Below are 23,636 nucleotides of genomic sequence, written 5' to 3' on the forward strand. Positions count from 1 at the left end.
CATCATGAGATGTCTTGATGCACACCTTTGGTAATGAGACCTTTTTGTAGGCCATCAATTAGGATGAACCAGCTGATATTCATTTTGTACTGACAAGGGGCTGGATTGCCATTTGATTATTGATAGATTTAAGGTGCTTTCCATGCCTTTTTGCACCTCCCTTTCTTCATCTGTTCAATACTTTTTCCCTGTGTCATTTTACACACAATTTAATTTCTGAGTTTATTTGTTCCACTTTCTTTGAAAGTATGGATTATTGGGTTGTTCTCAACATCTGGTGTAACTTTCAGGTCAATAGCACCTGTATATTTAGTGAGAGAAATACTTATTTCAACCGGTGTATATAAACAAATTTTATATTGTATATCTACATGTAATATACATATGTACAGTACAGGTATGTGCCCAAAAATTCAAATAGAGGGAAAGTCCATTCATTTCAATAATTTGTTTCAAAAAGCAAAACCCGTTTTACTAGTTCACCACACACAGTGAAATATATCAAGCCTTTATTTGTTTCAATTTTGATGATTATGGCAGAAAGCATATGGACTAAAATAAACAAATTCAGTATTTCACAAAATTAGAATAATGACAAAGTACAACATTGTAGGCTCCCTTTGTCCCAATCTTGTAAGTTAACTAACATGGTTTTCCTCAGCCTTTAAATGGTCTCAGTCTGGCTTAGTAGGCTTCAGAATCATGGGGAAGAGTGCTACATTGACGGTTGTGCAGAAAATCATCATTGACACCCCCCACAAAGAGAAAAGGTCTCAAAAAGAAATAGCAAAAGAAGCTGGATGCACACAGAGCACTGTATCAAAGTACATTAACAAGAGTGTTGAGGAAGGGGAAAAGTTGCACAAGTGACCACAGCCTTGAGAGGATAGTCAAGCACCAGCGATTCAGAAATCTGGGAAGCTTCATAAGGAGTGGATTGAGGCTGGTGTCAGTGCATCAAGACGTCTGCATGACATGCACTACAGCTGTAGAATTCCATGTGCCAAGCCACTCCTGAACCCAAAACAACATCAGAAGCATCTGTGCTGGGCTAAGGAGAAAAAGTCCGAAGTCCTCTTTTTAGATGAAAGTAAATTTTGCATCTCATTTGGAAATCCAGGTCCCAGAGTCTGGAGGAAAACTGGAGAAGCACAAAAGTCAAACTGCTTAAAGTCCAGTGTGAAGTTTCCACAGTCAGTAATGATTTGGGGAGCAATGTCATTTGCTGGTGTGGGTCCATTGTTTTAGCAAGTCCACAGTCAATGCAGCTGTCTACCAGGAAACTTTAGAGCACTTCATACTTCCCGCTGCTGACGAGGTTTTTGGAGACAAATTTTTTGGGGCACCTGCCCACAAAGCCCAAACTACCAATACCTGGTTTAATAGCCATGGAATAACAGTACTTGATTGGCCAACAAACCTGCCTGACTTTAACCCCTTTGACATTTTATATGGGGTATTGTCAAGAGGAAGATGAGGGAACAGAAACCCCGGAATGCAGACGATCTGAAGGCCTATATCAAAGCAACTTAGGCTACAATAACACCTGAACTGTGCCAAAGGCTGATGTATCACCTCCATGATGCTGTAATTAATGCAAAAGGAGGCCTAACAAAGTACAGAGGCCATATTACTTTAATACACTTCTCAGACGGTTAATATTTCTCTGTTTAAGATCCTTTTCTGTTGGTCACATGAAATATTCTAATTTTGTGAAACACTGGATATTTTATTTATTTTTTCCTTCTGCCATAATCATTGAAATATTTCACTTTGTGTGTGGTGAACTAATATACAAGTTTCACTTTTTGAAAGAAATTGAAAGAAATTGACTTTCCCCTCGATATTCAAATTTTTTGGCACATACTGTATATACACCCATGATTAAAAATGTGAGTGAAGTCCTGAAAATGTTTAATTTCAATGCTTTGCAAGCATTTCACATAAGTAAGATGATTACTACAGAAAATTAAGATAGACAAATATGGGACTGTTCAATAATATAGCAGTGTGTGCATTCCTCTTTCCAAACTCAAATATTTACAATGTTAACTGAAAGATCATTAGGATTTAGCATTCCTGTGAATCCTACAAGTTGTATAACAACTTTCTATGACCTGCTTCACATCGAGCCAACCAACTTATAGCACCTGTGAACAAGTATTCCAGCCCGGGATGGTTTGACAGCATTCCACACATCTGCATTTTTTTGTTTTTGCCTCAGAAACAGTGTTTTTTATTATTATTATTATTTAGTTTTCTAGTGAATTAATAATTGGGCTGGCCACATCATAACTGAAATTTGATTGGTCGATAAAGAAGCTGCTCGCTTACTGTTGTGTTTGGAGTCGTCTTGTTGAAACACGAATTACAAGGGCATTTCTTTGTCAGCTTAAAGCAATGTGACCTCTTCAAGTATTTTGACATATGCAAATGTATCCACAATCCCTGTGGTATGCAATGAATCAGTCTGGCACCATGGTTTTAAGAAATGTGCGTACTTGCACCACCATCGGTATTCAGAGTGTACTATGGCTTAAAATCAGTGTGTGGGGATAATTTGAAAAACTACTGTGCTTGGACTCCATCCTTCCATTTTCTGTACAGCTTATCCTCACTAGTGTTGTGGGCATGCTGGAGCCTATCCTAGCTATCTTCGGGCAAGAGTCGGGGTACACACTGAAAACAAGTATAAATGACATGAGACGCTTACATGAATTTTAGAAATTGTATACTGTATTTTAACTATTAAAGTAAGAAAGTACACAACAAACATCTACAGAACAATTCTCTAAAGGTATTCAACATCCAACTGGAGTAAACTTAAAACAGCCAGGTGTACCTTCAATAATGAAATGCCTCAAAATACTCTTCAACTTCTGAGTGACACATGAGTTGAAAAGTGGTCTAAGATTAAATGGAGAAATTCAAAAACCAGCCATAACATTTAGACCACATGCACATTGTAATGCTATCCAACACAAAAGCTGTAACAAATATTCTGCCTTTACAAATATAATCATGTTCCATTTTGATTGACTGTCAGAAATTAATGGAACTGATTCTATTTTGGTTACCTTAATTAGTCACGAGTCAAAGATATTAAAAACGGCTCTCAGCATGATACTCAACTGCAAACTACAATCACAATAAAGATTGTTAAATGACTCTCTCTGACAGTGTCAATCAAAACTGAACATTTTCTTTGTAGAGTCCAAATGTGTGATACAGCTCTTGCATTGGCTATCACACTGTGCAAGAGGTCATAATGTTGAGGCAGGTCAGTGTAGGTTGCTTTCCATACTTCTAACATGCACATTTATAAAAAGTGTACAGAACATTGTCATTCAGTCTGATTTAAAAACTAAAAAGGCAGTTTGAAAACAGGTAAAACAACAAAAGTACATCTCTTTGTGGTGTCAGACAAAAACAAACAAGTGTTGCAGAGGGGAAAAACAATTATTTGAATTATTTAAGTAGTGGAGATTGAAAGAACTTCCCTTGAGGAAGTGCAGCTGCTGACTTGCTCTTACTCCCAAATCTAAAAAACAAACAAAAACACAATCACAGTACAGTTACAATGATAAGGTCAGTTAAAAGGAAACTTTACTGACTTAAAGTACATTAAAGCTAGAAGAAAAAAAGTAATTTCTTCAGAGTGGGGATTTAAAAAAAAAAAAAAATACAAATCTCTGTGGCAGACATCCAACTATTAATCCAATTCATCTCAGGTTGGCAAAGGCTGGATTTACACTGCATGGTTCAAGTGACAATTCAGATGTTTTCGGCTGAAGTGGCACAATTTGGATGTGTCAAGGCAGAGTAGTGAAAGAATGCATGGAAATCATGCAGAATTAGGCCTCTTCTATGTAACATCGTAATACCTAGACTGACGTATATAGCCACCGACAACAAATTAACGCATTAAACACCCTGTGTAAAATGTAAACTACAGCAAACGCAGAGACCTTACAATTCTTTAGGTGTGGCCAGTATAAATTCACAGCTCTACCGTATACCAATGTGAGCTTCACACCATTGAATCTGTGATAAATCTAAATTACAGAAAAGCAGCCCATTAAATGTGATGTAAATGTGCTACATTATAGGTGTGTCAATCACAAGGAAAATAATTGCTAATGGTGACCAGTGGAGGAAAGCAAAGGTAAAGGATGACCGCGCTGACGTCACTGCACCTATCCCGCACGCAGTTTGCCTTTATACTTGAGTGCAACCCACGCACGCTGCTTTGAAAATGTGCTGCAAGTTCTCCTCCAAGTCGGGGGTGTCGCTACGGCTTTATGGCCAATTCCGGTAGCAGTTTTTACGCTCCGGAATAAAACCACAACAATCGTGACCGTGGGACATTGCCTGCTAGAACAAAGGGACCTAGATCAAGAAGGCGTCAATCACGAGAGCCAATTTACATGGCATTCTGCGCGTGGTGACAATTTGTGCCGTGTGCGCATCAAGTGTCACATAAGGGCCGCGCAGCCCAATGCGGTCACGTGATGCAATGTGGGAGTATAAAGAGGCCTTTATCCTCATTCAAATCAATGAATGGGAAGTGTCAGCCTGGGCCAACAAAACCATACCTCACCTTTAATATCAGCAATTGGGGTACATCTAACACAGGGTGGTAGGCGTTCCATCAGTGTAAAGACAGCCAAATTGACTATGCATAACTTGAAACATGGAAATAGTCCCCGAAAATTCAGATAGAGGCATTAAAATTAAATCAGAATTAGAGCGCCTGGAGCTGCAGTATAAACCCAGTCTAATTTAAGAGAGTGATGTCATATGGTTTGTTGTGGAGGGAAATAGACCAAATTTGCAAACTATCAAGTGATTCAGAGCAGACAACAACTAGAGATGTACAAGTCAGAAGGCTCAGTGCTTACCTGGGTGTCAGCGTGGATTTAAAGCGCTGCGACAGTGAGCTGGAAGACGGTGTTTTATTCATCTGCTGCTCTGGAGTAAGGGGGCCAAGCAAGGTCACTGGGACAGAAGCAACAGTAAAGATTAGGACCCCGGGACAACCCCTCCTTTAGAAAGATGGCCTTCCTGATGAATGCTCACCTCTCTCGGGGGTGTAGCAGTTTGAGTTCTGGATAATCAAGTGATCCAAGCGTGGCTGCACATTTTCAGATTTCACATACTGGGCCCAGTAACTCGCCGGAAGGTTCAGCAAACGCTCCACAACCTGAGCAGATGGGGGTCAGTACTTACTTTTTGGCAACTTGATTCAGAAGATGCGCTGAACTAAAAGGAGATTTAAAAAATCTTTTTTTTTTTTTTTTTTTAATAAGAGTCTTAACTTTTTTGTGATGTGCACAACAAACTAGAAATACATTAAACCTGTTCCCATTTGTGAACTCACCAAGTTGCTAATTTAGCTGTTTAACAAACTATTAATTGAAAAACGCAGTCATGGCTTAAAAACATTGGTACCACCTGGGGGACCCCCGCTTCGTAAAATGCTTCCATCCACCGTGCAGCTGCTGCTGGCTAAAAGCAGTCAGGCTCGCGGTTTTTCCTATCTGTGGGGAGCGGTACATCGGGGAAGACAAGACCCGATGCTGCATGGTGCCGAATTAAAGCACGCATATTTATTACCTTGACGTTTTTACATTTGAAGTGTTAATGGTCAATGTGTCCTGCAATTCATATTAGTTCTCGTAGCTAGCTAGCAAGCACGAGCCACTAATCAGTATTAGCGCCTGTAACCACTCCCCCCCCCAATGCAATTATAATGGCCGTCAATTATCTGCACATTTTTTAACTATTCACAGTCCAGCCTGATCCCTATCCCCTGTGAATAGCAGGGGTTCCACAGTAATATTATAATCATAAAGTGTTTTAGGATCATCATTTTTGATATATTAAGGGTGATAACTATTAACATAGGCAAGAAACTTCATGTTTCTTGCTAAAATAGCAACATTGCAAATTGTCTTCCCTTTTATAGAACGTTGATTGCAGACATTTTTGCTACCAATCCCCATTTCAAAATAAACTGAATTAATTTTTTACTGGCTTCTGGTTTCAAATATCGTTATTCATCGCTTTTTTTTGTGTATATGTAATAACATAAGGCAATTGAACATGTACTGCTCATGACGGCCCTCCGAGGGAAACCAAGAGTACGATGTGGCCCGCAGCAAAAATGAGTTTGACACACCTGATCTACACCATCAGTGCCCAAAGCGCTTGACAAAGCCTCACATTCACCCATTCACCCACTCACACACACACACACACACACACACTCACTCACACACACACACACACACACACACACACACACACACACACACACTTTCATACACCAATTCATAGTTAACCACAATGTATCCCACTGGACATGGTTTTTTAGAGCATTGTAAAATTATATAATAGCATAACCCCCAAGTAGCTTTTTTTGTCACAGTGGCCGGACACAGTGCCGAACTGGCCGGAAATGTCCGATGCTGGATTATTTTTCTCCCCCAATATCCGGAACAATCTGTGTTACAGCCGTGCCGAGTCAACGTTTTCTGTAGCTTTTGGCAGGGTGTGTACATGGAATTTGGTAAAATACAGCCTCAAACAATTCGCCCAAACTAGAGGAGGAGATATAAAGGGCCAATATAGACTATTAGGAGTCAAGGATGATAAGCAATATCTGGAGCACATATTAATTTGCAGAAAAAGGTAAAATATTGGGGCCAAAATTTTAAGTAGTACTAACTCCAACATTTAATTTACATGGCTTTAGGCATGTCAATTAAACGGCTTTTCAGATTTTCAACTTTTTTTTTTTAATCCATCTTTGGCAACAGAAGTCTGTTTTAAATGTTTAACTAAAAGTGCAGAGAGCTCCCTTGCTCAGCAGCTTGTCTTATAGAGTTAAATGAAAACAAAGAGCTACATAAAGTTTTCGACAGTAAATAGTTTTCCAAAATTTCCAATATACAGTAAAGGAAATGTGCATCTTTCACTTAGCTTTGTTTTAAGTTCACAAATAAAAAGAATGCAGGGCATTCCCAGTGGAACCAGCATTTCAAAGTTAACTGAAAATATGAATAAAGTTCCCTGAAGTTTACAGTTTTAAATTGATCTTTTTTCGGATGTCGGATTTTAAAAAAGCCCAATGTCAATATGGGTCAAAATGCTGAATATCAGCCCGGTCGATAATCGATCTATCCCAAGGAAGACGTTCCATTTTTGATCCATGTCTGAATCTCAAATTCTGTTATAAACAAACAATATTTGATACAGTCAAGATGTGCTGAGCTGACAATGCAACAAACATACCGTTGGTTGCCGTTTGGTGTCCTGTAAAATGGTCATGGGGTCCGGGTTGGGAACGGCATGACCCACGATCGTGGGACCAAACACCCGAGCCAGGTTACTGATGTCCATCTTTGTGTCAAAACTCTCAGCCACTCTGAAATATGTCATCACAGACAGTGGCTATTGTTGATGAAACACAAAAGGAAAGAAATCTGTCTTGCAGATGGCAGCCGCTAACCTCTGAAGGTGGAGGATCAAAAAGGCCAGAGTGTCTCTATTGGCATTGGGCAGGAGACTGACAGTTTGGTACATCAGTGCTATGCTGTTGTCATCATCTGGAGCCTCTGAGACAACAAAAAACGCATACAATAAGAGCAAATGTTACTTTAAATTGAAGGTAACATGAACGCAAAACACATTGACAGATTATTATGTTTTTTTGCATTTCAAGCTAATTAAAATTAGCTTGAAATGAAAATTAAATACAAATAAAAACTACGAGGTACCGTAATCTCTCGTTTATAATTAACATTTCACCCCCCAAACAAATTGTCAAAAGTCAATAGTGCGCATTATACATGGGTATAGGGGAAAATGAAAAAAAACTTTCCCATTTTATAAATGTATGCTGCCATCTATCCATCCATCCATCCATCCATTTTCTGAGCCGCTTCTCCTCACTAGGGTCGCGGGCATGCTGGAGCCTATCCCAGCTGTCATCGGGCAGGAGGCGGGGTACACCCTGAACTGGTTGCCAGCCAATCGCAGGGCACATAGGAACAAACAACCATTCGCACTCACAGTCATGCCTACGGGCAATTTAGAGTCTTCATGCATGTTTTTGGGATGTGGGAGGAAACCGGACTGCCCGGAGAAAACCCACGCAGGCACGGGGAGAACATGCAAACTCCACACAGGCGGGGCCGGGGATTGAACCCGGGTCCTCAGAACTGTGAGGCTGACGCTCTAACCAGTCGGCCACCGTGCCGGCCTGCTGCCATCTAGAGGTTATGTATTTTACTGGCTTGCCCGTGTGCGTATTTTTTACTTGCCACGGGCAATCGGGAATTGGTAAACTTCGAGCCCTGCGCTGTAACCTATAATCACTCACTTACTGCAGAGCAGTTCATCATCGTGAATCCATAAGCTTAATGTTTAAATATCCCTATCTGACATCATCTTTACTAAACACATATGAGGTGCCGTCAACATTATAAATAACCGGACGCCTTTTCCTCCACAGGGACGCTACAAGACAACAGTCTTCTACAACAGCACACAACACCCCAGAAATACAAGCCCAGTGCCAAAATAACAACCGTCAAAAAACACAATTATACTGTATATTATGTATTATAAGGGCTAAGGGGAAATGTGGTGTAAAATGCTCGGAATGTGAGATAAACTAATGAATTTGGTTTATAATTTATGTGCAATTGGATATTGTCTTGATGCAATTGAGGCAAAATGGAGTGCAGTACTTGATCCAGTCTCAACTAGTTTAATGACTAAAGAATTCAATTGTGAAAAAAAGCAAAATATGTCTCTTAAGATTCGGCTAGCTATATTACCAGCAGCTTCCATGAATTGACGGTTCAGGTGGAAGGTGAGGAGAGGGTCCTTGAGGTTGCGGAGGAAGTTCTTGAGGAGTCCAGTGATAGCGTGAATGTCGTCCACTTTGCTCAGCACAGGAACAGTTTTACTGCGTAGAAACTTCTCCTTCAGCTCCTTTACTGTGCGATCAGCACCAGACAGTCGGTACAGTCCAGCCTGAAAAATCAGAGGCTGTTAATGACAGTTTCATCTTCCCTCGTAGGTTTACAGTATACATGGTTTTAGACAAACTAAAAGAGGGAAACAAAAGAACCAATGTCAAACAACTGGGGGGCTAATTAAAGAAGAGAGGATAGAGTATATAATAGATCCTTTAGCAGCCACGATAGAACAAGAGCAATTGGGATGTGAAGCTTGAATGCACATTATCATTAAGAGAGAAAAGGCCCACATACCTCATGCAAACCTCGTTGCTCAATCTCAGCAATGCAGTGGACCACGAGAGGGGGAATCTTTGGCGAAACGGCTGGGACGTAGTCTGCAAGCACACCCTGGACACGAACACATTTCATATGCCGCATTCCTTGTGTGTTTTGGACATACTTGGCAAATAAAGATGATTCTGATTTCAACCAAGGATCACAAGTAATACACAAGTACCCAGGCGTTATTTGAGGAAGGGTACCTTTCTACCCAATTCAAATGCAACTGACCATTTTTTAATCCAACAATCAACAGAGTGTGTCACCCTATCTTTTAGGGTTACAATGATTCATTTTAACAAATTCGAATCAACGACGACATTTAGAACGACACAGTCAGAAACGATTCAGTGGATTGAATCGATTCAGTAACCTATTAGACAAAAAAAACCTGGATATTGCACAGGGCAGGTGAAATTTCCTGGATTCCTTTTGTTTCTTGTAAAGCTATCAGATAAAATTAATGATAGATATACAATAAACAATCATTAATGGAAAATGCATTCACATTTTATTTGAATAAAGTGCAACTCTCTTCAGGTTGGATTAACAGTAAATTTACCTGCTGTGTGTGTTTTTCAGCATAGAAATTTAAGAAATGTTAAAAATAAACACGCTTACTGCAGTTGAACACAAAACAATTCTCGATTCAGATTCTTTTAGGGGGCCGGGTCAAAAAGTTTGCATGGTTTAAATAAGGGATGTCCAAATGAACATCCATTTTCTTAGCAGCTCGCAGCAAAGACTAATATGAACATTTCACTCAGGGTTCTTCATAACCAGTATCAATATCAAACCTATGACCTAAAAGGCAATATGTGTGTAACTAACCTAATTGACTTAATATTCATTAATTAATGCTTCAGCAAAGAGATAAATATAGCATTGTTAAAATACTTTTTTTTTGCGACTATTCCATCACGTCAAATGGTTAAGTTTTAACTTGATTCCTGTTTTTTTACTTTGAAGGCTACGCACCGGAACTCAGCATTTTGGCACGAAAAGGTAACTTAATACGACACCGGTGAAAAAGTAAAATGAGACGGCATGTAAAAGAGTAGTGGATGGAACCAAATGACCTAAAACATTGATTCCTTTGCCAACCCACTGATGAGGCACAAGGTTAGCGTTTGTGAGACTGTGAGACAACGTTTGTGAATTTTGTCCCAATTCAATTCTGATGTAAAGTTGCTAGTTTGACCTCTGGTGAAGTTTTAGCTCAATGTTAAGCTTGTAATGCAACCGTTTCTACTTTCTTTCCAGTATGGTAAAATAATGCATATTTTATATTTGTGTCTGTCGTCAGCTCTTATGTTGGTTTTAAGACTTAACTTGTTAGCTGCCTCAATGTTGGCATGGACAAATTTTATCGTTTCATTCACCCAATTTGACTTGACTGAAGTTCCGCGCGGTGTAGCCTGAGGCTCAGAGCGGGAGGGAGCACGTCAGACTTCTACACATCGCAAAAGCCTCCTTTGCACAATACATTCTTATTACAAGTGTTGCACTGAGGCGACCGGTCATTTATTTTAACAAAGTTAAAAACACTTGTTCGCCGCACTCATTGGGCACAATCACATCTTCGTTTGCATTTTTCTTCGTTGGTTTTCCCCACTTTCTTCTTCGGGAGTCGGCAGACAGTAGGCATCGAAACTGGGAACCGAAATTTTAAAATTTGAACAAGTCCAGGGGAAACAGAATGTTAGTTCCAGTTCCAATCGGTTCTCGATTCTCCATGCCCAACCCTACCCAAACGTTCTAATCATATTTATTACTACCCAATAGTGGCTGCGTAGCTCTGAGTAGCTCGTGCTGTACAACTATCTGTTATATTGTACTGCAGTAGGCCCGAGATGGAAATTTGTACTCGTCATGAGGAAAGCCTGTTTGAAATCTCTCGTGAATTGATGTTTGCCTCGCTTACTTCTTGGATCTTAATGATACATAAACTTAGTGGCTTAAAGCTCTCATGAATTGTATTCCCGACTTGTAGACGACCGCAGTCAGCAAACAGTTTTATGCATGTCAGTCATCTTTTATCCTGGATAATTTATTATGGTAAAACCAAAATAGTAAATAGTAAAACCATATTTCTGATTTCAGCTTCGCAGGACATTTGACTGGTTAAGTTTAGCACTCAGCTCAATGTGCAGAGATATTTCCTGCACTGCCCATCTTCCATGATCCCCTGGATCACGGGAAATGTGTTTTGCTTCTCAGACTGGCCCACTCAAAAAAACTATTTGATACTCCCATGATCCCCTGCGACATTACAGACATGAAAACGTAACATATTTATCATTAAACATGCTCAGAACACGCAGCTAATATGAAGTCTGCCATGCTTAAATCCAATGCATTTTTTCGTAGTATTGATACAATCGATTACCATTTTAAAGGATTTAATTAGATACATTTACAGCCGGAAGGCTAACTTGTTGAGGACCGATTGATCCAATTTGATCATAGGAATATAAATCGATATGTTGATATAATAAATGAATTGCTACACCCCTACTATCTTTACATAACCAGTGTAATTGTGCTGTGTTATGGACAACAAGAGGGCTAAATGTTAAAATATATCTATAAATATATATATTTTTTTTTTTAAATGAAAGAATGTGTGGCCCACCTCCCCAATTTTTACAGGTGTACTTCCCAGGATAGGGATGCAGGGCAGAGGGCATCGGTCCCGACACTCTGGGTGCGAAACCACCCGGCAGTCGCAGCACCTCAAGGCAATCTTGCCAAACTTGATCCTCTTCCCGCAAGGCACGCAGGACTCGGGCTTGATGACCTGGAAAAGCCAAATGATGCGAGTGAGGAGGAGATTGCAAGCGAGACAACAGGTCAACTAAATCTGGGCTCCAAATGAGATTCTTTAAGTCAATTAGACCTGTGCAAGGATGACAAACTAAGACTTGAGAAATAAAGTCAAGGCTCGAATTAACCAGTCTCTCATCGCAATTAGTGTGTCAAAATTTGCATTTCGTGCTTCATAAAACACATTGGAAAGCAATACTGCCAATCAGAGATTGTTGTTTTCCCCGCATTGGTCATGTGATATTCTGCATATAGCGGATTGAACCGCGACAACTGTCCCAAAAACCTTCGCAGCAGCCAATCAGTGCAAGGGCGCATGTCCTAGAGCAGGTGTGTCAAATTCATTTGTCACGGCCACATCGTAGTTATGACCACTTTTGAGTCATGTAGGTGAAAAACGTGACAAAAGGAATCATGTACCCACACAATGAAGGATATTGGTGGTTGTTTTTGTTTTCGTAGGAATAAATTGAACAGCTGGTCTAAACTCATGAACGCACAGCCATTAATTTACTCAATTATGTCGTCTGCTAAATTGCTAGCTGCTTAAGTCAAGTTGCACAAAGGATGTCCATGCCTTTAATGTTTATAATTATCTTTTATGAACAATGTGAATTTAGAAAATAAAGATTATATATATATATATACACATATAGGCGGCACGGTGGACCACTGGTTAGAGCGTCAGCCTCACAGTTCTGAGGACGCGGGTTCAATCCCGTCCCCGCCTGTGTGGAGTTTGCATGTTCTCCCCGTGCCTGCGTGGGTTTTCTCCAGGCACTCCGGTTTCCTCCTACATCCCAAAAACATGCATTAATTGGAGACTCTAAATTGCCCGTAGGCATGACTGAGTGCGAATGGTTGTTTGTTTCTATGTGCCCTGCGATTGGCTGGCGACCAGTTCAGGGTGTACCCCGCCTCCTGCCAGATGACGGCTGGGATGGGCCCGCGACCCTAGTGAGGAGAAGCGGCTCAGAAAATGGATGGATGGATGCATATATACATATAAAAGATTTTTTTTTTTTTTTAAAAAGACCAATTGGTCTTTTGTCAAGTGAAGGGTCTTATTTTCTCGAATTCATAATGGCTCTTAAACCATGCAAAAATATAGTTTATCCAAATACTCTATTCAATAGAATTTTCAGTCGGTCAATCAAATGCTAAAATGTTTGACAGCAGCAGCCCTACATTCAACCGCCCATTATATTGCATAGATCATTTTACACTTGAGACAGTGTGAGTCCCGGGATGCACATCATGAAAACAATGAGTCCCTGCAACTTTCATTAATTCATTCATTCATCTGTTACGCTTATCCTCACTAGGGTCACGGGCGTACTGGAGCCTATCCCAGCTATCTTCTGCTTATAATCTCAAAATAAAGATACAGGAAGTCCTGGAGTTACGACGTACTCAACCTACGACGTTTCGACTTTACGACGCCCGTGCCTCATCCGCCATTTTGTCCCCAGCACCATAGTGTGTCTGCTTTGCTAGTGCATAGTGCTTGTGTGCCGGGAATATTCTTTGCCTTTTTCCACACTCTCAGCATTAATGGTAAGTACAGCATCTTATTTTTTTATTTTAATGTATTTTAGTTTCTTTATGCAAAGTGTTAACCTCGTAGTTTTGGTGGTTTATGATTCACTGAACCACTTCAGCAACCGATACAGATGTGAGTAAGCAATGGTGTGCATCTGTGGATGCAGATTCACTATGCTTTATGCGTTCTTGCTCATATTTGTGTCTCTCAGAAGTAGGAGGCAGAGCAAACAAGATCCCTGTATTGTGGTATTTTTGTTTAATAAAACCCTTGCTTTGCGTTCCTGTGCGATTAACATGCAAAAAATTGCTCCTCAAAATTAGAAAGTTCCCCCTCAAACGAAGAAATGAGCAAAACCGCTCCTCAAAGCGAAACAATATTTTGAGCCTTGAAAGCACATATTTTAAAAGAGATTGAACAATAGTTTTAAGTATTAGTAATAAGTATTCTTACCGTTTTGGAAACAAACTCATGCTGACGGACACCTTTGTTTTTCTGCGGCGTCGCGGGCTCATTTTTTTTCTCAACTTCTGGGTTGATGGGCTGCTTGAAAACATCCGCAGACGTGACTGATTCAGAGTCCGACTCCATGGTAGCTGAGCCGAACACAAATATGATGAGCAATGACGTATAAAAAGTAGCACACAACCTAATAAGGGAACAGAGGGGTGCATGTGGTCATTTAAAAAATAAAAATAAAGAACAATAACTTTTTACATCCGCCTAAGAATACCCTTTATGGAATACACTAACCAAAATATACTAAACAAAAACAACTTCGGGAGAATGTGTGAAACTGTACACAAATTAAGCATTTATGCACATTTTGGAGTCACAGGACTGGCAACTCAAATGGGGATGTGATGAAATGAAGTCAACTGACGCGCACACATTTAATTCAGCTTCATAGCAACTTAAATAAATCAAAGTCAGATGTGCTATTTGCGCTTTTGTATCAAAACTGTTTTCCCAACAAATTCTATACGTACTTGTAGCAAACCATAACCACTCTTCTGAGTAGTAAAAGCCAATTATTATTTTTTTTAAAGATATAATTTTTGTGTTTGTTTTAGAAAATAGAACTGTTCTAAGAGTCTTGGAAACATGAATATATTTCCATACAATAGTTTACAATTTTCCCCACTTTTTCCAGACCCAGAAATTCATGAAATCAAATTCCATACATTTCATACTTTCATAGGGACCCTCCAAACTTAAATCATAAATCAAAGCCAGACGTTCTCTTTGTGCTCTACCTTAAACTCCTCAGTCGCACCTACAGCACACCTCACCACTGTTCTGCTGCCCTCATACATGTCTTTTACTATTCTATCATACTTCTCTGCCACTCCAGACTACCGCATGCAGTACCATAGTTCCTCTCTGGGTACGCTGTCACAGGCTTTCTCTAGATCTACAAAGACAATTTAGCTCTACCTTCTTTGAACTTCTCCGTCAACACCCTCAAGGCAAATATGCATCTGTGGTACTCTTTCTAACCATGAAACCATACTGTTGCTTGCAAATACTCACTTCTGTGCTGTGTCTAGGCTCCACTACTCTTTCCATCCATCCATCCATCCATCCATCCATCCATTTTCTACCGCTTATCCGGGTCGGGTCGCGGGGGCAGTAGCTTTAGCAGGTACGCCCAGACTTCCCTCTCCCCAGCCACTTCATCCAGCTCTTCCAGGGAGATCCAGCGGCGTTCCCAGGCCAGCCGAAGGACGTAGTCTCTCCAGCGTGTCCTGGGTCGTCCCCGGGGTCTCCTCCCGGTGGGACATGCCGGAACACCTCACCAGGGAGGCATCCGAATTAGATGCGCCAGCCACCTCATCTGGCTCCTCTCGATGTGGAGGAGCAGCGACTCTACTCTGAGATCCTCCCAGATGACCAAGCTTCTCACTCAATCTCTAAGGGAGAGCCCGGACAGCCTGTGGAGGAAACTCATTTTGGCCGCTTGTATCCGGGATCTTGTTCTTTCGGTCACGACCCACAGATCGTGGCCATAGGTGAGGATAGGAACGTAGATCAACCGGTAAATTGAGAGCTTTGCCTTCCGGCTTAGCTCCTTCTTTACCACAACGGACCGATACAAAGTCCGCATCACTGCAGACGCTGCACCGATCCGCCTGTTGATCTCCCGTTCCATTCTTCCCTCACTCGTGAACAAGACCCCAATATACTTGAACTCCTCCACTTGCGGCAGGAGCTCATCCACGACCTGGAGAGGGCACTCCACCCTTTTCCGACCGAGGACCATGGTCTCAGATTTGGAGGTGCCGATTCTCATCCGAGCCGCTTCACACTCGGCTGCAAACTGCTCCAGTGAGAGTTGGCGGTCACGGCTTGATGAACCCAACAGAACCACATCATCTACTCTTTCCCATAACTTAATTGTGTGGCTCATCAACTTTATTCCTCTATAGTTCCCACAGCTCTGCACATCACCCTTGTTCTTAAAAATGGGCATCAGCACACCTTTCCTCTATTCCTCAGGCATCTTCTAACCTGCTAGAATTCTGTTGAACAAGCTGTTCCAAAACTCCACAGCCACATCTCCTAGATTCTTCCATACTGTACCTCCACTGATATGTCATCAAGACCAACTTCCTTTCCACTTTTCATCCTCTTTCGTACATTTCCAACTTCCCCCTTACTCATCACTGCTACTTCCTGGTCCACCACACTTACCTGTTCTACTCTTCGCTTTTATTTTCCTCATTAATCATTCCAAAGTATGCTTTTCATCTATCCAACACACGATTGAGACCAGTAAACACATTTCCATCTTTATACTTAATGACACTAAACTGCTGCAAATCTTTCCCATCTCTCTGGCCTACCTGTATAGATTTTTCTGCATTTCTTTAGTGTCCAACCTGGCATACGTCATCATATGCCTGTTTTGGCCTTTGCCACCTCTACCTTCGCACTGGGTCGCATCTTCACATATTTTTGTCTCCTTTCCAATGTTTTAGCACGATATTTTACAATATATAGCTACTTGTCTTTTTAAAAAATGTGTAAAACTGGGGACTGGAACAGATTAATTGCATTTCCATTTAATTTATGGGGAAATATGTTTTGAGATATGAATGTTTTGAGATAAGAGCATAGCCACGGAACAACTTAAACTCGTATCTCAAGGCACCACTGTATAAATGTATACAAAGAAAAAAGGCCACAGTAAATTGTAGCAGTGCGTTTACCAGTCTTTCTCCTGCTACGAGTCCAATAAGGAATCGTCTCAATAGTAGAAACTGCCTCAACAGGTCCGCCATCTGCCGGGACAGTCACAGTGGTGGTGGTCACCAGGCTCTCATTGGCCTGTCATAAAACCAAGATGAACTTAATTTCATTCAAACAACATAAAAGCCTAAAATTAGGTGCAGTGATGAGTCTAGGTTCGCTGAATGCCACTCAATTTTGGTTGCAGATCATCTCCATCAAGCCAGGATGTATTAAAAAATAAATAAATAATATTTTACCCGCTCCTGCGTCACACCTGTTGACCGAGTTCTTTTAGAAACACCTGAAGGGCCGTCCACATGATGTCTAGATGATCGCTGAAATGCATAAGACATGTATGCTTCAGACAAGCATAACATTGTAAATAAACGCACCCAAGTAGGCATGGGCAGATTAAAGTGTTGAAGGTTTACCGCGGTTTTAAAAACTCAAGGTTTTCAATAAATTGTCACTTTTTTTTTTTTAGGTGGGGGGAGTCCCCCTGCAACATGATTGGCTGGTTGCAAAGATGAGACTTCACTTTTTTAAATTGCATTATTTTTTTTTGTTTAACTGCGCACAGTGCACTTAGATTCTGCCACTCTGCTCCCTCCAGTCTATGCCGGCCCCTCCTCCTTGTGAGTCCACCGACACCCAAACAGCCTCTCCCTCGCCTATGCGTATTTCAGCGTATTATATTGTATTATACTAATGTACTTTTAAATTCTAGGTCCATTTTCAAATGACATAGCAGTGGTGACATACTAATTTGTTTCCGCTACATGTTTTGTTGCCGGCTATTGTTGTCGTATATTACAGTATTTACCACAATAAATGCATACCAATTTGCCTGCTATTTTGCTCTTCAAATTTGTCTGCCCTCTGCTATGACGCAGTTACAGCCGTATCAATCACAAAAGTGTACTGTACCACACAATCAATTATTTCGGTGTTTTGCGACTTTTTATGATAGCTTATCAATTAGCATGGTGATCTGTCTCGTCCCACCCTCTGTTCTTCGTTAGTACGATACTTGTCCCAAAAAGTGTAGTTTGCTGACATGGAGGCGAAGATTAGTGACTTATGCTGCGCTGACAATGGATGTGAGAAGCGAGTTCGCCTCGGCGGCTTCACATTGTATTTAGCCATGCTAGCTGTAGCTTGTAGGTAGCTGAGGGGCAGCTGCCTCAAAATAGTGTGCACTCCACCCCCGAACAGCTGAAAGCAGAGAGGTTGTGCAACAATAGGGACGCTCCGTTTGGGCTTTGAACACTGTTCCTATAATTAATTGTGACATGCAAATTTGAATTATTACAGTCAAAAGACATTCATCTTTGTTATTAGTGTGTTTATGTTACTTGAAGTTGGTTGAATTTATGTTATTTAACATTCATGCTTATTTCACATGTATGGTTGATTTATGGCACTATGGCACAATGTCATTATCAAACTGTGAGTGTAGGGTGTATCTAATAAGTGACCTCCCAGTCAATTCAACTGGATATTCAGCAAAGCTCTACAGGCCATTGCTTATTAATAATAAATAATTCTTTACACTGATGTGTATGCACTCGCACGCCGGCTGTCAGTGATCAACATGTTGCATGTTATTTCAGCAGTTTTATTTCTGTGGAAAATGTCTTCTGGCTCGAAACCGAAAACGGATATTTTTGGCTGAAACATTTCGGCGGCTGACATTTTGGTGCATCACTATTTGTTCTCCTCTGCCATGCCTACACCAAAGTACTTCACATACCCTCTTTTGTCGCTTCCTGAGTCGCACTGGCCTCACAGCGGACGAGTCCCAATCCTATTACAGATCAAGCACAATTGCACATGACTTAATAGTTAATGTTGATGACGAAAGAGTTAGTTGAACATTCAATAAAAGTAACTTACAAGGGAGTCGTCAGTTTTGTCATAGCTGATATCTGATAAGATGGAGGCGGACTCATCTATGGTGGTCAGTCTAGACAAAGTAAAAGAATGGAAGAGGGGAAGACGTTTGGTTTGATAGTTGATTCATTCCTAAACACTGCACTGAAAATGCATAACTTACAAATGAAAAATTGTAAGTTAAGCGGCATGGTGAACGATTGGTTAGTATATCTGCCTTACAGCTGTGAGGACCCTGGTTCAAATCCGGCTTCACTTGTGTGGAGTTTGCATGTTCTCCCCGTGCCTCGGTGGATTTTCTCCGGGCACTCCAGTATCCTCCCACATCCCAAAAACATGCGTGGTAGGTTGACCCCACCCGAATTCTGAATTTGAAGTTAGTTCATTCTGTGTTGTAATCATAATCCTTAACATCGCTCCGTCGCTTAATACATTCAACATTCCATCCATTTTCTGAGCCGCTTCTCCTCACGAGGGTCGCAGGCATGCTGGAGCCTATCCCAGCTATCATCGGGGAGGAGGCGGGGTACACCCTGAACTGGTTGCCAGCCAATCGCAGGGAACACATAAACAAACAACCATTCGCATTCACACCTACGGGCAATTTAGAGTCTTCAATTAACCTATCATGCATGTTTTTGGGATGTGGGAGGAAACCGCAGTGCCCGGAGAAAACCAACGCAGGCACGGGGAGAACATGCAAACTCCACACAGGCGGGGCCGGGGATTGAACCCCCGTCCTCAGAACTGTGAGGCTGACCCTCTAACCAGTCGACCACCGTGTCGCCGGTTTCTAACTAAATTAAACTAAATTACTTTAATAAATACTGTTAATGACATGCTTACTCTAACTTTCTCAGCTATATTGACGGACGGGTGTTGTCCAGAGTTTGAGTCAGTTTGATGTCGGTTTTTGATGCAGTGCCACCTGAGGGATCGAAGGTCACGGGCATTCAATGTTGGTTTTCGGCCTTGCCGCTTACATGCAGTGATTTCTCCAGATTCTCTGAACTTTTTGATGATATTATGGACCGTAGATGATGAAATCCCTAAATTCGTTGCAATTGTACATTGAGGAACATTGTCCTTAAACTGTTTGACTATTTTCTCCTGCACTTGTTCACAAAGAGGTGAACCTCACCCCATCTTTGGTTGTGAATGACTGAGCAATTCAGGGAAGCTCCTTTTATACCCAATCATGGCACTGTTCCCAATTAGCCTGTTCACCTGTGGGATGTTCAAAACAGGTGTTGTTTTTGTTCATCTAAATGTAAACAAGAGCTGCTCGCCATTGACTTCATGGTAATGACGACCTTCCTAACAATCAGGCAGGCTGGCTTATCTAGTGTTAATACCTATGCCCGGGAAACCCAATGGAAGACGATGTGTGAGGTCATGTGACTGTGTCGTTTGACTGGTGCACTAGACTTAAACGTCACTAGCGCTTAAATTGGATTTACGGAAACAGCGGCCAAAGCCGAAGTCTCGTCCACGAAATACTTGATAAATAAGCAATATTTGAGCAATTAAAGTAGCGAGCGACATTTAGACCATTGTAACAGAGTAAAAGTAGCGTTACTTCTTAACAGCAGAAGCGGCAGAAGTGTTTTTTGCTGATCTCGTCAACTGCTGTGACTTTTCCCAAAGAAAGCAGGTCCCGAGCGCACAGGCGGAACCTCAGGCCGATGTGCGCGCATATTAGTCCGCCGCGGAGTTAAATCCAGAAATTACATCTGTGTGGATGGTGGATGTGTGGATTGGATCTAGCTGCCAGCATTCAAGGAGTACGAAACAGCCTATGACGTCAACGATGGCGACCCCCACCCCCAAGAAAAACTCATCGGATCTAAACAATTCACGTAAATGGCCTATTTGGAGTTCAAAACGGCGTATTTCGCCAAAAGGCGACTGATTTGCATGTATGGAAAATAAAATGTGTGTAATTATTTTTGTTGCGCATTTAGTTTTACACTAAACTACAACTGGGTGTCAAACAGTTTAAAGCATGCTTACGGAGGGGATACTATGTTTGTCACTAACACACACACACAGTCTCTTTCAATCACTTGTATTATACAGGTACTAAAAATCATGTGATCGACCCCGATTTTCAATCATGTGATTGATCAGACTGGGACATCCCTAGAAAAGACTGTAAATATGATTGTCACCTTCGGCTGGTATTCAGAGTGGCTGCTCCCTGGCTGTTAGTGTTGAGGAAGGCCAGAGCCGAGCGCTGCTCTGCACTTAGCTGGATGCTGTTCGAAGAGCCCTCGCTTGTTAGAAGATCCCTGATTAACTGAATCTGACGGTCCTGCATCGAGGTTTGTGAAACAAACACCATTCAACATTGTAGCAGACAAACATCAAGGGAATCCATTCATGCGTGATTACAAATGTTGTGCAGTCCACCCACACACACACACCAGCTTATCGCAGTCAGCCTCAGCCTTCTGCCTCCGCCGAATCTCCACATCCACTTGATTTCGGGCATGCTTCAATTTCACCTCCAAGGACCCCCTCTCGGTCTCAGTTTTGGTCAGAATCTCCTTGCAGGATTCTAGATTCTCCTCCGCCATCAGCCACTTGCATCGGCAGTCTTCAAAGTTCTGAGCCATGAGAATGAAGCCTGGTGCAGAGACGAATAGTTTTTTTTAACGACGTCTTCTTTGAACTTCAAAGCAGCGCATGTGTGTTGGCAGCCTGTTACAACAGCGCTGCTACTCTGTCCTTTATTTGTACTTCACATTTCAACTTATGTACAACACTTTATTACAGGCGTGGCTGTTTTTTTAAGTGCTCCATAAGTTTAGTTGAGTTTCGTCATGTGTCAGATTTAGACAGGGAAGCTCAATAATATATATATATATTTTTTAAACTCACTGGGTTCCACGGCCTCGTTGAGAAGTTCAATTTGCGACCGCATCTTCTCATATAAACTCTGGAGGCTCAACACGGCGTTCTCCATGGTTTTCCTTGGGAAAAGTTGGAGGGAGAGGGGGAGAGGGGGAGAGAGAGAGAGAGAGAGAGAGAGAGAGAGAGAGAGAGAGAGAGAGAGACACACACACACTCCTTTAGTTACACTGATTGGTTAAGAGGATGACTAAAGCTTGCTTAAAGAAAAGACAAAGATGGACGACCAGTTTAACACACACCTCTGATATAGCAAATTGGTCAAATGACCGGCAAGTATGTTATTACAAATTATATTAATCTATGTGTAGACAGGGATCATGTCATGGCACCCATTACATATGAAACACTTAATTTCTATGAATCTGTTAAAGTATAGACTGATCACTCCTACAATAGTCCTAGAAAAATCACACTTCTAGGACATGGTGATTTCCTAGGAATGTACTGAGCTAGGTAGCTTTGTTTCTCATATAAAAGGCTTGCAGGCTACTCATTTGGTCTTTAGGGGCTACCCGAGTAACCTGGTTCCAGTGGGCACCATGTTGGTGACCTCTGATTTTAAGTTATGTCCGGTTCTTGTTGCCTCTTTGACTGTTTCCCTTTTTCCTGAGATTCACCAGGCCGCAACCTTTTTCAAACGGGGAGAAAAAAAAAACCTAAGCGAACCGTATGAAGGAATACTATTCCACTTCACTACTTTCATTTGTTCCAGTTCGAGTCGTTCGAGTTTTACAGCATTAAAAATATTCTGCGGGATTAGCCGTTCTCCAACCACGCAGGCTATTAAATTAAAAAAATAAATAAATAAAAGGAAAAATAAAACAGCAAAATGTGCATTGTGACGTTCGCTATTTGTTTAGCTTGATTAAAACAGTCTGTTTTTCGTCGCAACGTTACATACAATCCAGTGAAGACAAGTACACGACGGTTAGGCTAGTGAGGTAGACGTTAACAACAGTGCACTCATTGTCAGATAGTTTCTCAAACATGCGCCCTTCAAAAAAAGAAACAGCGAGTGCTATTTAGCTATTTTTTTCCAAGCGGGGCTGGAAAAATGTCTGGCGACAAACCTCTTCCAGTAAGGTTGAATCCCACTCGAGCGGTGTCCCACTATTTTTTACCGACCGACCGACCGAGCAGCAGCAACCAGCTCCTCACAGTTATTCCGTTTGCGTTTGGGTTCTACCGCAACGAGCGCGTGTATATTTAAAATTTCGCCGCTAGCCAATAGGAGTTTCACTCTGCCGCTTCTTGCTACGTCATGCCCAAAAAAAATACACGGTACGCTTCCGGTTAAAACCTTCAAATTTAAAGCGCAGGGCAGATGCTAAAACGACTGATCAATAGATCTTTCTTGTTATTTGACGCAGGGAGAGCAAGTGAGAACAGGGCTGCAATTATGATTTGAGCCTTGCTTTCTAACTCAGTCGTTTAAATGTGTGACTTGTCAGTCGAAAATGAGATGTTAAGGTAATTCGCCCTAAACCCTAAGCCGGTGTTGTATTTTTATTTTGATTTTCTTTGCCGGTGTTGTAATTTACATTTCAGCAGGTAAGTGGATGACGTCAGTATCCAAAGTTTAAATCAGCAGTTGTCAATCCCTTTTCTGCCACCCGGAAATGCCCTGGCACTGCATTGTTAACAAATATTATGAAAAGGTCTATAACAGCCAGAAATGTGTGGACAACCAGTTTTAGATAGCCTTGTTAGGCAAAATCATGCTACTTTACTGTAATCATGACTTTACGACTGTGTTAGCGGTTTTTCTTTCAGGAATGTGGGCATGAAATTGCGTTAAAATGTACAAAACTGTGTAAGTTATCTTGCCTCCCTGGGACCTCAGAACCCCTAAACTTCTGATCCTAGAATTGCCCCTGATTTCTGGACCCCCAAAAACAAAAACAAAGTTGATG

General features: G+C 41.4%; 1 protein-coding gene across 1 annotated transcript; it reads right to left on the bottom strand.

Moving 5' to 3' along the window:
* Positions 1-2,714: 2,714 nt before the first annotated feature.
* On the bottom strand, positions 2,715-22,989 carry racgap1 (Rac GTPase activating protein 1). Its single transcript, XM_061789933.1, has 17 exons — positions 22,794-22,989; positions 21,691-21,782; positions 21,234-21,436; positions 20,979-21,121; positions 18,811-18,880; positions 18,668-18,721; positions 17,172-17,249; positions 16,893-17,010; positions 14,134-14,276; positions 11,947-12,111; positions 9,285-9,380; positions 8,847-9,045; positions 7,514-7,619; positions 7,297-7,429; positions 5,080-5,203; positions 4,902-4,998; positions 2,715-3,541 (listed from the first exon to the last, which is right to left on the bottom strand). The coding sequence occupies exons 2-17, from the start codon at positions 21,773-21,775 to the stop codon at positions 3,469-3,471; spliced, it is 1,887 nt and encodes a 628-aa protein (XP_061645917.1). The 5' UTR covers positions 21,776-21,782; positions 22,794-22,989; the 3' UTR covers positions 2,715-3,468.
* Positions 22,990-23,636: the final 647 nt, after the last annotated feature.

Source organism: Phyllopteryx taeniolatus, chromosome 1 (genome assembly GCF_024500385.1).
Source record: "Phyllopteryx taeniolatus isolate TA_2022b chromosome 1, UOR_Ptae_1.2, whole genome shotgun sequence".
In the NCBI taxonomy this organism is placed as follows: domain Eukaryota; kingdom Metazoa; phylum Chordata; class Actinopteri; order Syngnathiformes; family Syngnathidae; genus Phyllopteryx; species Phyllopteryx taeniolatus.

What these genes read in the sequence shown, in the direction of transcription:
- racgap1 (XM_061789933.1), bottom strand. Translation starts at nt 21,775, where the DNA reads ATGGAGAACGCCGTGTTGAGCCTCCAGAGTTTATATGAGAAGATGCGG. An exon ending in AGGCTGACTGCGATAAGCTG is followed by an intron (nt 21,122 to 21,233) that starts GTGTGTGTGTGT and finishes ACCTCGATGCAG; the next exon opens with GACCGTCAGATTCAGTTAAT. An exon ending in TCAGGAAGCGACAAAAGAGG is followed by an intron (nt 17,250 to 18,667) that starts GTATGTGAAGTA and finishes TATGCATTTCAG; the next exon opens with CGATCATCTAGACATCATGT.